The sequence below is a fragment of the Monodelphis domestica genome, chromosome 7 (assembly GCF_027887165.1).
Source record: "Monodelphis domestica isolate mMonDom1 chromosome 7, mMonDom1.pri, whole genome shotgun sequence".
NCBI lineage: Eukaryota > Metazoa > Chordata > Mammalia > Didelphimorphia > Didelphidae > Monodelphis > Monodelphis domestica.
Window position 1 is genome coordinate 165,943,575 of NC_077233.1, and position 14,016 is coordinate 165,957,590.

General features: G+C 35.7%; 1 protein-coding gene across 6 annotated transcripts in view; it reads right to left on the minus strand.

The window, feature by feature from the left end:
- The window catches only part of KIF27 (kinesin family member 27), a 141,793-nt gene that overhangs the window by 116,818 nt on the left and 10,959 nt on the right, over positions 1–14,016 (minus strand). For all 6 annotated transcript variants that reach the window (XR_008913590.1, XM_007498905.3, XM_007498906.3 and 3 more), the window contains exons 3-4: positions 10,504–10,704; positions 205–1,181 (exon numbers count right to left, since the gene is read on the minus strand). Coding sequence is in view for 5 of the 6 variants with exons in the window: in XM_007498905.3 (XP_007498967.2) it covers positions 205–1,181; positions 10,504–10,704 (1,178 nt within the window). In the remaining variant the exon portion in view is untranslated. The remainder of the gene's footprint in view (positions 1–204; positions 1,182–10,503; positions 10,705–14,016) is intronic.

Genomic DNA, 14,016 nt, shown 5'->3' on the forward strand with positions numbered 1-14,016 from the left:
CTATTTCCTTTCCATATTAGGTAAAGTTAAAATAGGAATAAGGAGAAGAGTAGGAAGGAAGAAGAAAACAAAAAGAGGTAAGATTTTTCTCATGGCCCTTTAAAGGCTCTAAAATTTTCTAAAATATTCCCAAATTCTAAAAAATTCTCAAATTCTCAAATAATTCTCAAATTCAATTTAGTACTTAAGATTATATCTAAATACCTGGCATTTCTTAAGTTCCCTCTTCAGCTGGAGAACTGTAATGTGGTGTGGTCCATCTTGGACATTTCCAATTCCTTGGTTACTTTTAAATGGGTTATTAATGTCCTTCTTCATCTCCTGTGTCATGTTGAACCATTCTTGTAACCTATGTTGCTGACTTTGTGTTAAGTTAACAACATCTTTTAGGTCAGCCAGGAATGTGAAGGCTTCCTCAATACAATTCTGGTAACCAAAACACTCGCCTTGTAGCTGGGCTACTTGCTCTTCGAGAGAATGGATCCGATTCTTATCTCTGTTCACATCCTGGGATAGCTGAGTAGCCTGGCTCAGGGCACTGGCTTGTTGACTCTGTAAAGCTTCTCGCAACAACTTTATCTCAAATTCCATCTCATCCATCCTGTCCCAGTCAGGATTATAATTTACAATAGGCTTATTTCTAATATTCCGTGCTCGGTTAGCATACTTAAGAGAATTTAAAGATTCATCAAAATCTGAGGATGATGGGCTAATACATGTTATCATAACAGTCTTAGCATTGCCTCCTAGAGAGTCTTTTAAGATTCTGGTAATCTTAGCATCTCTATATGGGATATGTGTGCCCTTCTTGCGTGGGTCTCCAAGAGCACTTATTACATTTCCTAAAGCCAGTAACCCACTGTTGATCTGAATGGATTCTTTGAATCGTTCACCTGTATTACCAGTTTTAGTTGCTCTTTCTGATCCAGCCAAGTCTACAAAGTGGAATTTTGAAACAATTTGTCGAGTAGATTGCTGAGATATATCTTGAACCATTTCCATATTTTTCTGACATGGTGGAAAATCCTGTTGGCTAATGCTGATTGTGAAAACAGCATGAGATCGACTAGAGTGCTCATTCATTTGCGTAGTACCTGTATGACGAGCTGCATTACCCATTTCCAAAAGACTTATCACTTCATCTGCATTCTCCACTGAACATTCTTTGGCACCAACAATCACTTTAAAAAGTAAAAGAGTTTTAAAAACCACTAGTCTTCAATCAAGATTCAATATAAATAGTATTACTGGGCAATAGACCCAAAATGTAAAACTATCCAACCAACATAGGTACTACCATTAAAAAATTGGGGAAGCTTTTAAACTATTACAGGAATAACTTATAATAAGTAATAGTTTGAAGAAAAAAATCTAAATGTATTTTAAAAGAACCAACTTTTTTTTCCCATGGTTACATAATTCATGTTGTCTTCACTCCCCCCCCCCCTCAGTTGTCAAGAAATTTCACTTTGTTATACATGTATTATCACTCAAAACCTATTTCCATATTATTTATTTCTGTAATAATCTTTTAAAACCAAAACCCAAAATCATATACCCATATAAACAAGTGATAAATTATGTTTTCTTCTGCATTTAAAAGAACCAAATTTTAAATGTTATAAAACTGAACAAATTGGAAATGTGTGGTTATAACTGAAAATTTAAATATGTAAGCTAAGAACATTCCAACAGTAATTACTTAACTAGCTAGAGGATATTTTATTCATTTTTTGTTATAAGCTTCTGTTATGTCTATTGTGCCTAAATATGGCAAGATTGTTACTGGAATTTTATATCCTTTGAATTTTATCTAATGAAATTAATAATTTTTAAATAATAAAAGAATGGCTTCCACATTTATTCAATGTGAAATGCATACTGAAAGGGAAGTTTTATAAAATCTTCATTTCCTTAAGTGAAAAATACAAATTGAGGGGGCAGCTGGGTAGCTCAGTGGATTGAGAGCCAGGCCTAGAGATGGGAGGTCCTAGGTTCAAATCTGGCCCCCCCATTGCCTAGCCCTTACCACTCTTCTGCCTTGGAGCTAGTATACAGTATTGATTCCAAGATGGAAGGTAACGGTTAAAAAAAAAAGGAAAAGAAAAAGAAAAATTGACTTTTAGTGGTAAACAATACTTTAATGCCATATTTCAAAGATGTATGCCATTTCATTAGTTTTGGTATTCCCTCCCCCATGGTAGATTAGAACTCCTGATACACATTACTAGTAGAGTTCTTCAAAAGTTGCTATAGGAAAAAAAAAAGTCTTCACCTCCTGGTCAACCTCCTGGTGATCAGTCTATCCAAGTTTAAATTGTCTAGTTCTTGGATGATAAAATCTTTCCAGTTTGGAGATATAATGTAGCAAAAAGGATAAGGTATCTGCCTAAGAAACTGAAAGGCCTAAGTTAAAATCCTGATGTTACTTGTATGACCACAGGAGCCAGATATTTAACATCTCTGTATCTCAATTTTCTCATGTGTAAAGAGGAGATAATACTTACAAGAACCTGTCTCACAGGGTTGTTGTGAGATACAGCTGAGATGACAAAACACCTTGTGAAGCATATCAATCTCAGTGGTTATCATTATTATTAGGTAAGTCATTCCAGAGTTTATAATCTGCTAGCATAGCCTTTAAGAGCTGAATATAAAATATGATTACCAACTTCACAGGATGTTTTTAAGAAAGCCTTACTGTAGAACCAAAACTTTATTCATTTTCAAATAAACATGATGACTAAATGAACTTTGGTGGTGACCTATATAGAAAAGTTATAAAAATTCAGATAAAAGAGAATGTGTTTGGTTATATTAAGCTTATAAATTGATGCTAACCTAGATGTTCAATCTTTTGTAGAAAGATGTTACTTTTTACCTAACTGAAATCTATAGGTTGAAATACCATGAATAAATGGTATAGATGACATGGCTTATAGGATCAGAGAGCCACTGGGAAGCTAGAAGTTTCCAACATAATTCTTGTGCTATTCCAATTCAGGAAAGGAAAAATGATAGTGGTTGGCTCTTAGTCACACCGCCCCTCTACCAACTGAAAACTCACACTGATGGCCTTCTACCCTGGGTTCCAAAAATTGATCTATCAATCCATACTGACCATTTTGGGACTACTGTATTATATGATAGTATAGCACTCCAAATTAAGTACCAAGTTACATCTTTCTCTACATCACTAATATGTATGACCCCACACAGTACAGGGTTATATTAGCTTATTTTCAGCCCAAGGGTCAATGATTCCAAGCAATTTCAGTGGATCATTCAAAGAGACCTTAAAATAAACCCTTAAAATATCCTGCCAAAATAGATGAAGCCATCTGGGGCTAGTGTCAGAGATAAGTTGATCCTTCATGATTTAGAAGTAAAATATGGCACAGACCTAACATCCCTTTTACATGTGGCACACAGACAGATTTCAACTATTTAATTTCTGGCTATTGACACTTGAACACCACAAATGAATATAGGTGTATCTGTTTAATGATAATGTTCTCCCTGGCTCTCAGCCTCACTTGACTTACAGCGAATTACACAGCCCTTACTGTAGCACAGACCTCAACCATAACCCTCTTACATAGTCCTTCTTCCTAAGGCCCCTATACTTTCTTATCCTGTGTAATTCTTTTCATGTCCTTCCATATATTCTCTGCAAAAAGATCCACATGGGCTATCTAGCCTCTCATGATAACTATATATCTATATGAGTATAACTTTATATCAAGCCCACATCCTATTCCAATCATTCTTCTGAAATATAATCCTTTATGTTTTGCACACGCATCACCACTGATAATATACTGTAATCCATTTATACCCACCACATGTCTCTGCTGCCCTTTAAGTCATCCACAATTCTGATTCTTCAAAAATTGTTATGTTCTATGATTTTCAGCTGTAGAACATCAGATGGGGTAGAATAACGGTGTGAAAAATATGAGTTTTTTTGTTTCAGGGAGTTGGCTGCAATTGTTAAAAACACTGTACAAACTCACAAATGTAATCCAGACCATTGCCTTCTTCCTATTCAATTCTTGGTATAGCTCATCCTCCCTCCATCTGCCATGTCTATCCAAGATATATTTATTCCTAGAGTAACTTAATGGGTGGTCCATCTAATTACATATTATCTGGAAAATCAGTGTTCTTAATTCACTTGGTTTTTCCTACACAGATTATTAGGCTGAATTATTTTGAGATGTGAAGTTGATTTAGATGGCTTGTTGAAATTAGCATAATGCTATTTGTGATCATCAGCATCTAGAGAACCTTACCATCTAAAGGAACTCTTTTCCATTTGGGCTATAGGCTAAATATCTTCTATGATGAGGTGAACTATTTTGACGAGCTTAACTTCACCCTGTTTTATACTTTGCTGAATGTTGATGATCAGAGTGTCACAGAACAAAGTTATCTTTGTTGTTACATTTATCAAAGAATATTGTGTGGTTCTACCTATGCATGGAATATATTGAATGGAAACTTTTAGGGCTACATTTGTTCTACTGAGTCAAATGCTTTTTTGTAAATTACCAACCAAACAATAAACAGACAAGTTCTTGTATTCTCTACACCTTCTCTACACCTCTACATCATTCATTCAATCATGTACCTGGGTTTTTATAATACTGCTCTTTCCTAGTTCTCCTCCAACTTGTCTATCCATTCTTTCTGTCTCCTTTGCTGGGAAATCTATGTCTTATTCCCAGTCCCATTGGTATTCCTCCCCATTTGTCTTCTAGAATATAATAGCCTCTCCTCATTGTTTTCTCCCAACCTTTCCCCTTTTCAATCCATCTTCCATTCAGCTGTGCCATTTCCATACCTGAGGTTTCAATGGCTCTTTTGCTTCTAGGATAAAATACAAACTCCTGTATTTAGCACTAAACGTCCATCACAATCTGGCTTCCATGTACCTTTCCAGGCTGGCTTCATATTACTCCCCCCCACATGCTTTATGTTCTAGCTAAAATGGCTTTCTTGCTTATTCTCCCTCCAGGACACTCCTGCCATTTTGACTTCCTTGCTACTCCCCTTCCAGGACATTCCATCTCCTGCCATTTTGGCTTTCTTGCTGTTCTCCCTCCATGACATTCCATCTGCTGCCTCCAGGACTTTGTACTTCTACTGGGAGTATTATCCCTTTCTACTCCCTACCTCTTGCAATCCCTAGGTCCCCCTTCATGGCTCAGTCCTAAAGCCCATTTCCTATATTAGACCTCTCCTGATCTCTCAAGGTATTGGGGCTTTCTCTCCCACTCAAAATTACTTTGCATATGATATGTTTTGTCTTTATTCATTTCTGCATAGGCTGTACCCCCGACCCCCAATCCTCATCCCACACTTGTAGAATGTAAACTCCTTAACTGCAAGGACTGTTTCATTTCATAGTACCTTGCACACTATAGACACTTAGTAAGTGATCATTGAATGAATGATTTATGAATCTTCTTTGGAGATATTTTCACTCCTTTTATATAATACAGGAAGGAGTGAGAGGTCCAAGCCCTTGACTCCGACTGCTAAACTTTCATCTTGCCCATTCTCAGGCCTACCATGACACCCCTTGGACCTCTTCATGCTATGCCACCTGCACCATAGCTTCTATCTCTATTTAGAACAGAAAATCACCTCCAGTTTCCTGTGATTCTAGACTCTGTTTTGTGGGTTTTCACCTGGGACTGGGCAAGACCCCAGGTCCCACCATCCTACTTATGCCATGCCACTTCACATGAAATTCTAATGCCCTTGAATCCTACTATTCCTAATATTAAAAAAGCCTATTAGTTAGCCTATTAATCCAATTAACCATATACTATACATACTGTATCTTCCCTGCCCAAAACACTCTCAGATGTATTGTTTTCTTCTATTAAAAAATATAGTCTTAAGGAGCAGTGATTATTCTTAGCTAGTTCATATTTGTGCCTTTGGCATATAATGGTACCTGGCACGTTAGCAAACACTTAAATAAATGCTTTTTTAATTCATTTCCTCAATAGTATGTCAGTTCAATGGTCATTGGATAATGAGATCAAATTTGGAGTACCAGTCATTAAAATAATGTTTATAGATGGTCTTATCAATTCTAATTTACTCTCTGACTTCCTTTTATTCTCCATTCACTCTTTACTTCCCTTTTCTTTACTCTGCCACCATTACTGTGGAAGTATAAAAGGATTACACAGGACTGAAGGGCAGTAATTTTTCTCTCTCTTGGCAGTGACCATGGCCAAAGATTTCATCAGAGAGAGATAAACTTAATGTGACAGACATATTTAGCTTGGCCAATGGTCCTTGGATATAGTCAACTCTGGGGATCATACTCAAAGCCCTTGCAACTTGGAGCACTTATCAAAATCTGTACTCTATTTGAATAGTCTTTGAAAACACAGAATAATCTCCAAGAAACAATTTGGCATCTGGGTAAGATTTTTTAGAAGGAAAGGATGTAATTGTTTTAAAATCATGTTCATGTTATAGTCAATCCTTGAATATGACTGATAAGGTGGGAAAATGCAAGTTCTTGGACAGTTGGTAGTTACTATTGTAAAAGGAAAAAATCATTTGAGGCTAAGATGAAAAAGTTTGATATTTCAGTATTAAACTCAATGTTGAGAGCTTATCATCCAATTCAAAGCTTTGAGGTATTTTGACAATATAAAACAATAATATGGTTGAAGGGTCAAAGAATGAAAAAACTATTACAAAAAAGGTTGATTTATACATTTCTAAAGGGCAATTCTCTCTAACACCAGGATCACAAAGTGAAGTAGATTAGATTTCAATTCAAGGAAGCAGAAAAAGTTTGTTCTTAAAAATCAGAAGACTCAACTTGATCTTTAGAGTCTAATTTTGATAAGTGGGAAATCTGTAACAGGAAAAAAAAAGTATCACAACAGAAATACCTGAATCAATACCTTAAAAATTTATTAAGTAGGGGCAGTTATATGCTTAGTAGATAGAGTGCTGGACCTGAAAACAGTAGACCTTGGGGTATAAATCTGGTCTCAGACACTTCCTATCTGTATGAACCTGGGGCAAGTCACTTAATCCTAATTGCCTAGTCCTTACTGCTCTTCTGCCCCAGAACTAATATTCAGTATTGATTCTAAAACAGAAGGTAAAAGTTTAAAAAAATGCTAGTTGTAGTTATTTCTATAAGTGTATAGGAGGAATCAGGCCCTTGGTCAAGAATATAACCTGAAATGGATAACTTTAAAATGTCCTGTATGACTACCAAAGGCTTTGGGGACACGGGAGTGTTTTCTCCTCTTCTTCCACTTATAGGTAACGACTTTAAAGGAAGAAATGGGAAGAGAATAGCAAGTAAGGTAGAATATATCAAACATGAACATTTGATTTTATCGATTAAAGTATACATTTCTTTACTGATAGATTCCAGGGAAAGTATTGGATATATCCAAAATCCTGGAAGAATTCTGCAGAAGACTCCTCACTTTGTTTTTTAGAGTGACTAAACAAGAGAGTTTTTAGTTTTGTTTTTAAAAACCCTTACCTTCCATCTTAGAATCAATACTGGGTATTGGTTCCAAGGCTTCAGAAGAGTGTTAAGGGCTAGGCAATGGGGGTTAAGTGACTTGCCCAAGGTCACACAGCTAGGAAGAGTCTGAGGTCAAATTTGAACCCAAGACCTCCCATGTCTGGGCCTGACTCTCAATCCACTGAGCCACCCAGCTACCCCATAACAAGAGAGTTTTAAAAGAAAAATAAACATAGAGAAAAAGCATATAAAGCTATAAAAACAAAAAAGAAACAACAAGAATAGGATAGAGATAAAAACAGAACTGGTATTCAGCTTTTTTAATCTGAAATATAACCATAAAGAGATTGGAAATAATACTTGTGAATTTAGTTTTATGTTCCAGAGCACAAAGTATAGGTAATAAACAAAATAAGCTTGAAATTTTAATATAAAGAGATAAAAGCAAGTTTCTTAGCTACCTCAGAAACTTGGTGGAATGGTACTGGAACACATGAATATATACCAGTATGAAAACTGGAACTTGGGCAATGAGAGACAGAAACAGAGAGAGATGAAGAGAGATGAAGAGAGAGACAGAAAAGTGCGTTACTATAGAAATATAAAACAAATTGCTTAAACATAGTAAATAAGCCAGATTTCCTTAAAAAAAAATGAGTAGCAAAGTATCAGTAAAAAGATCCTTGGAAGGAAATGAGCAGGCATCCTTAAAATTTATAATAATCAAGGAAATACTTAATGAGATATTTTATCCCAGACTTTAGGAAAACAAATTTTAAAGTTAAAAAAGCTGGATAGTTATGCTCTCATGGCCAGAGTTTCTATAATAGAAGAAAAAATTTCAGACAGAATAAGAGTTTCAAAATCTTTACAATATAATCACATGTGATCCAAACAAGAAAAAAGATGGAAAAGCACACAAAGTATGGCCATGTATAACACTGCATATTTATTTATGATTTTAAAAGAACAGGTAACACAAGATGGAGGAAAAGGACATGTAACCAAGAACTGTGCCAAGAATGGCCCAGAACTATAAATAAAGTCCAGAAGACTGAAGTTTAGGAGTTGACTTGCAAAAATGATAAGGAAAAAATTTTAAGTTTTTTTTTTTAATGGGAATGTATGGAACAGTAAAAAAAAAAAGTTTTCTAATTAAGGCAAATTGTGTTATAACAGAGGAGAGAGTGGCTCAACTCTTATTTTACCTACATATTCTTTAATAGAGGCAAATAATCTCCAAACTACAGAGTAGCACACATACAATAAGAAATTACCTATTTGCCTTAAATGAATAAAAGGTCTTGAATACTAAGTCTATTAGCTGATTGTTAAGGGAAAGCACACTGGTAGGGGGCTGATAAACTAGTGTTGGGAGGATAGCCACCTAAAGGGTTACCTCTAAAATTCTGAGAGGAGTAACCACCACCCTTCTGAGGACCTAACTTGAATGGGGGTTGAATAAGTGAGTGTGGAGTCTGAGAGAGGGATACATATAAATTGGAATATAGAAGATAATTAGAGCTAATATAAGGTAACCTTAGAATAAATGGTGTATAGCTAGGGAAGTGGGGTAAGAAAAGCCCTCCTAGAGGAAATACAATACTTGGGCTGAGAAGCCAGATAGGCATTCCTAGAACCACAGATTGAGAGGGAGAATATTCCATCCAGGGCAAACAACCATTGCAAAGGCATGGATATTGGAGATAAAACCTCTTATGTGAAGAACAACAAGGAAGCTAGTTATGGCTGGAGTGTGTGACAAGAAGCAGAACTTAAAATGACAGTAAAGGAAGGAAAGGACCAGTTTAACCTCCAAAATTTAAAGAAGGGAAAACTGAGACTGCAAGAAGGAAAGAACTTGCCTAATATCAAAACTAAGTATTAGAGCCTAGACTATAACCCAAACCTTCTGAAAACATAAGTATTTTGTATCAAAAATATTATAAGCATTGTCTACTCATCTTCTTTTTTTTAGTTTCTGAACTTGAACAACTTGGTTTTTAATCTATCAGTACATATTATCTGGGATTGATAGTGCAGTCTAGAACTGAACAAGAGAAAGACACAAGACCAAACTACATTTAGGAAATTACATCTGATTTTTTTAAGTTCCCCAAGACAAATACCCTCTCTTTTTTAATACCAACCTTCTCCTGCTAATGCCATATGGCTGTCAAGGAAGGAAAACCTTGATCCTAAAACAAATTGAAGGTGACTCAAAGGGCAATGGAGAGGAATACAGTAGATGTAAACATGTTACCATTAATTATCTATGCTATCGTACATTATCATTAATTATTTGTGCACAAAAAATGACAAAGAATATTATCAAGGACATGTGTGACTGGAAAAGGAGTCAGGTCAGTAGTGTTATAAAAGTGAAGGATAACAAAGTACCCAAATTAACTCTATCTACTTTACATTTCCGCAATGAATTTCATTTAGGGGCAGCCCTGAGTGAAATTACAGTAACTTAGTAAGTACAAAATAAATGATTTTAGTAATCTTTCCAAACTTCTATTTTCTTATCTATATGGCTTATCACAAATTCCACTAGTAAACAATAAACTATTTACTTTTTAGGGAAAAGTAAGAATACTTTATAAAATTGCTCTATTTTTTTTTTAAACCCTTACCTTCTGTCTTGGAGTCAATACTGTATATTGGCTCCAAGGCAGAAGAGTGGTAAGGGCTAGGCAATGGGGGTCAAGTGACTTGCCCAGGGTCACACAGCTGGGAAGTGTCTGAGGCCAGATTTGAACCTAGGACTTCCCATCTCTAGGCCTAGCTCTCAATCCACTGAGCGACCCAGCTGCCCCCTCCACTGAGCTACCCAGCTGCCCCCCCACTGAGCTACCCAGCTGCCCCCCCACCGATTGCTCTATTTTTTAAAGAAGTGAAATATATCTAGGGATGGAACTTTTAAGAACATTAACTGACATACTGATTGAATTTACCAAAGTAGGTTTCTTTACCTGTGTTTCCTTTTTCATCTTCTCTGATGTGTAGATCTTTAATTGATGTTTCCAATTCTAGCAGATCTCGGAGGTCTTCCTTATAGACTTCTATGTAAGATACTTTTATGTTAAAATCAATGCTGCTATTTTCAGAAATGCTTTGAAATAGGTCTTGGATGGCACGTGGAATGATACCTTTCTTATCCTCCGCAACTGATGCTAAAAATGTAGAAGAGAATACTACCATCAATTTCATCTAATAGGATATACAAAAAGTTTTATTTTATGAAGATAACTATAATATGATGGACATGGATAAATTGTAACCAACAAAGAAATGTGCAGGGATGCCCTTGAAGAAATATACATCCAGAAAAGCCAATTGGGACTATCAAATGATGAGAGAAGGTTAGTAATGGTCAGCCTATGTATTCCACACCACATGAAAAGATTTGGAAGAAGGTCTCCAGCATATAACGTGAACTTTCATAGAGGATTTATAGAAAGACATAAGCAAGAATTGATATCAAACAGTGGTGACAATATATAAAATGATAAAGCACAAGGCTATCAAAATATCAAAGAAGACTGGAAGATAAAAGGAATTATGAATTCATACTTATTTTTATTTTAGTAAAACAAATAGTAAGACTGATCTAAACTTTTTGCTCTGCTTGGTCTCTTTGGTTTGTGTAATAGGATCACATTTCTCTCAAAAAAAAGTTATTTACTTGTTGGAGAATTATTTTTGTGGCATTATTGTTTAAATATTTGATAGAATTCACTTGTAAAACCATAAGGCCAAAAAGCTTTTTCTTTGGAAGTTCACTTATAATTTATTCAATTTATTTTTCTAGATTGGGTGGTTTGAAAATCCCTATTTTGTGAGTTTAGATATTTTATATTTTGTGCAGAAATTAATCCATTTGCTTTCATTTCTCAGGTTTTCAGGCATATAACTGCATATGGTAATTTTGGATAATATTCTTTATTTTCTTCTGAATTTATTATGATTAATCTTGTTTTTTTTAATTTTATCTCTTTTAATTAGATTGTTAGTCTTAAAAACAACTTTATCTTATATCATCTTCATTTTCAATTTTCTACATTTCACCTCTAATTTTCATGATTTCTTCTTTTGCATTTGTTTTAAAATTGTTATACTCATTCTTTGGTTTATATTATATCTTATAGTCAAGGAGAAAATACATGTAAACAGTAGAATTTTCCTTACAAATAATGCATGGTGGCCATCTAATGGACAATAATGGTGCTTGCAAGCTAACCTGTATGAGCCAACCCTTACTTAATATTTAACAGGTTTCCAGAAAAATAACCCTACTTTTTGACCTGGTTTGCAAGAAAGCATTATGGCAAAAAAACAGGGGTGACCTATATTCTGGTTTTGTTCATTCATACGTGGTTGGATATAACTTTTCTGTTTATAAGAATATTTATGAGTTTAAAATTTTCTTTTATTTTCCCAATTAAATGTAATAACAATTTTCAATGTACATTTCCCAAAATTATAAGATCCAAATTATCTCCCTTCCTTCCTTCCTTCTCTCCTGAAAAAGGAGATAACAATGAAAATTAAGAAGCACATTCTAATTCAAGTTGGCTTCTGAATTACAAACTTCCCTGGAAGAAAATAACTGCTTTCAGAGGACTTTTGTTTATACATTTTTTGGAGTCATTCTCTTCCGGGTTTGTGTTTTGAATGTCACTGTCAAGACAATAATTCTTCATGATCATTTAAAAATTTTGCTCATTCTAACAGTCTACCTCCAGGCTTCAGATTTTATCTTAGGGCTGGGCTTTGCACACTTCTGGAGAGGTCTAGTGGTCTTTTTGGTGCTTTCTTGGGGTTCCAAGTGTTGGGTAATTATTCTAGGATCTCTGGATAAACAAACTTTCAGTGTACTCAAAGTGGTCTGATGAAAGGCAAAGGCTGATTAGTGCCCCTAGGGTCTGAGCTTTGCAAGTTCCTGACCTGGGTTTGGGTTTGAGCAAGAGTATATATATGGCTGTTGTTTGTGCCCCCAAAGAGAAAAAGACTTCGTGGTTGAGCTCTTTGTGGTGGCAAAGAATTGGAAAATGAGGGGGTGTCCCTCAATTGGGGAATGACTGAACAAATTGTGGTATCTGATGGTGATAGAATACTATTGTGCTGAAAGGAATGATGGATGAACTGGAGGAATTCCATGTGAACTAGAACAACCTCCAGGAAGTGATGCGAGTGAAAGGAGCAGAACCAGGAAAACATTGTACACAGAGACTGATACAATCAATGTGGTACAATCAAATGTAGTGGACTTCTCTACTAGCAGCAATGCAATGATCCAGGACAATTCTGAGGAACTTATGAGAAAGAACGCTATTCACATTCAAAGGAAGAACTGTGGGAGCAGAAATGTAGAAGAAAAACATAGGAACAATCAAGTGTTTTGGTGGGGATACAATTAGGGCTTTGATGTTAAAGGATCACTCTACTGCAAATATGAATAATGTGGAAATAGGTTTTGAGCAATGATACATGTATAACCCAGTGGAATTGCTTGTCAGCTGTAGGAGGGAAAAGGAGTAGGAAAATTCATGAATCCTGTAACCACGGTAAAATATTCTAAATAAATAAATATTTTTCTAAAAAGAGTATATGGCTGCTGGACTCTGCACATAGGAGCCATTTGGGAAGCTATGTCACAGAGTTCCAGAATTGAAGCTTCCCGTTTGATATAGGATTCCTCTTCAGGATTCAGATTGGGTGAGATGCTGGGAATGAACCCCTTCTATGAGTCTGGGGTCCAAGCTACACCACTAGCTGCTTACTTCTTAACATCATCTTAACCTAATGTCAAAGATATATGATCCATCCTGAACCATGCATTCAGAGCCCCGGTGGTATGGTTCTGGGACCTCCTTGGTGCCTTGGTGCATGGCCTCCCCCTGACCAATGGAGTGTGATTCAAGCCAGGCTCTATCTCCATTGACCACAGACTTCTTGGTCTCCCTATGCCAAAGGAGGCTGAACAAAATGACACATTATGGTTTTTTTTCTCTCTCATATTTCTCTACCAGGATTTAGTTTCATGCATCTTCTAGCTCTGTTTAGAGCGATTTTTTAAAGGGGGCTGTGGATGGAGCTCATTGCAATTTTTCCTACTGTTTCATTATCTTAGTTTCCAATGCTTTCTTTCATGACCACCAAAGAACTAGAACAGATTGACAGTTATAAACTCTCAGAGTGCAAGAAGTTTGAGACCAATAAACAATTTCTGGTTTTAATTTAAAATCCCTTTCTTCATTACCTCTCAATAAAAGTATTAGGCAATTCTTAGGCACTTTAAATACAGGTTAAGTTTTTCTTTCTTAGAAATGCAAATTCTGAGAGGAATATAAGTGGGGTCGCTAGATGGCTCAGTACTACTGTGCTATCTAACTGCTCCAGTCAATACATCTTTAAAGGAATCTTTAAAGTTTAGTTTATGTGGAGACAATTGGTCAGAGAAGAGCCTCTGAGGCACTGTTTAT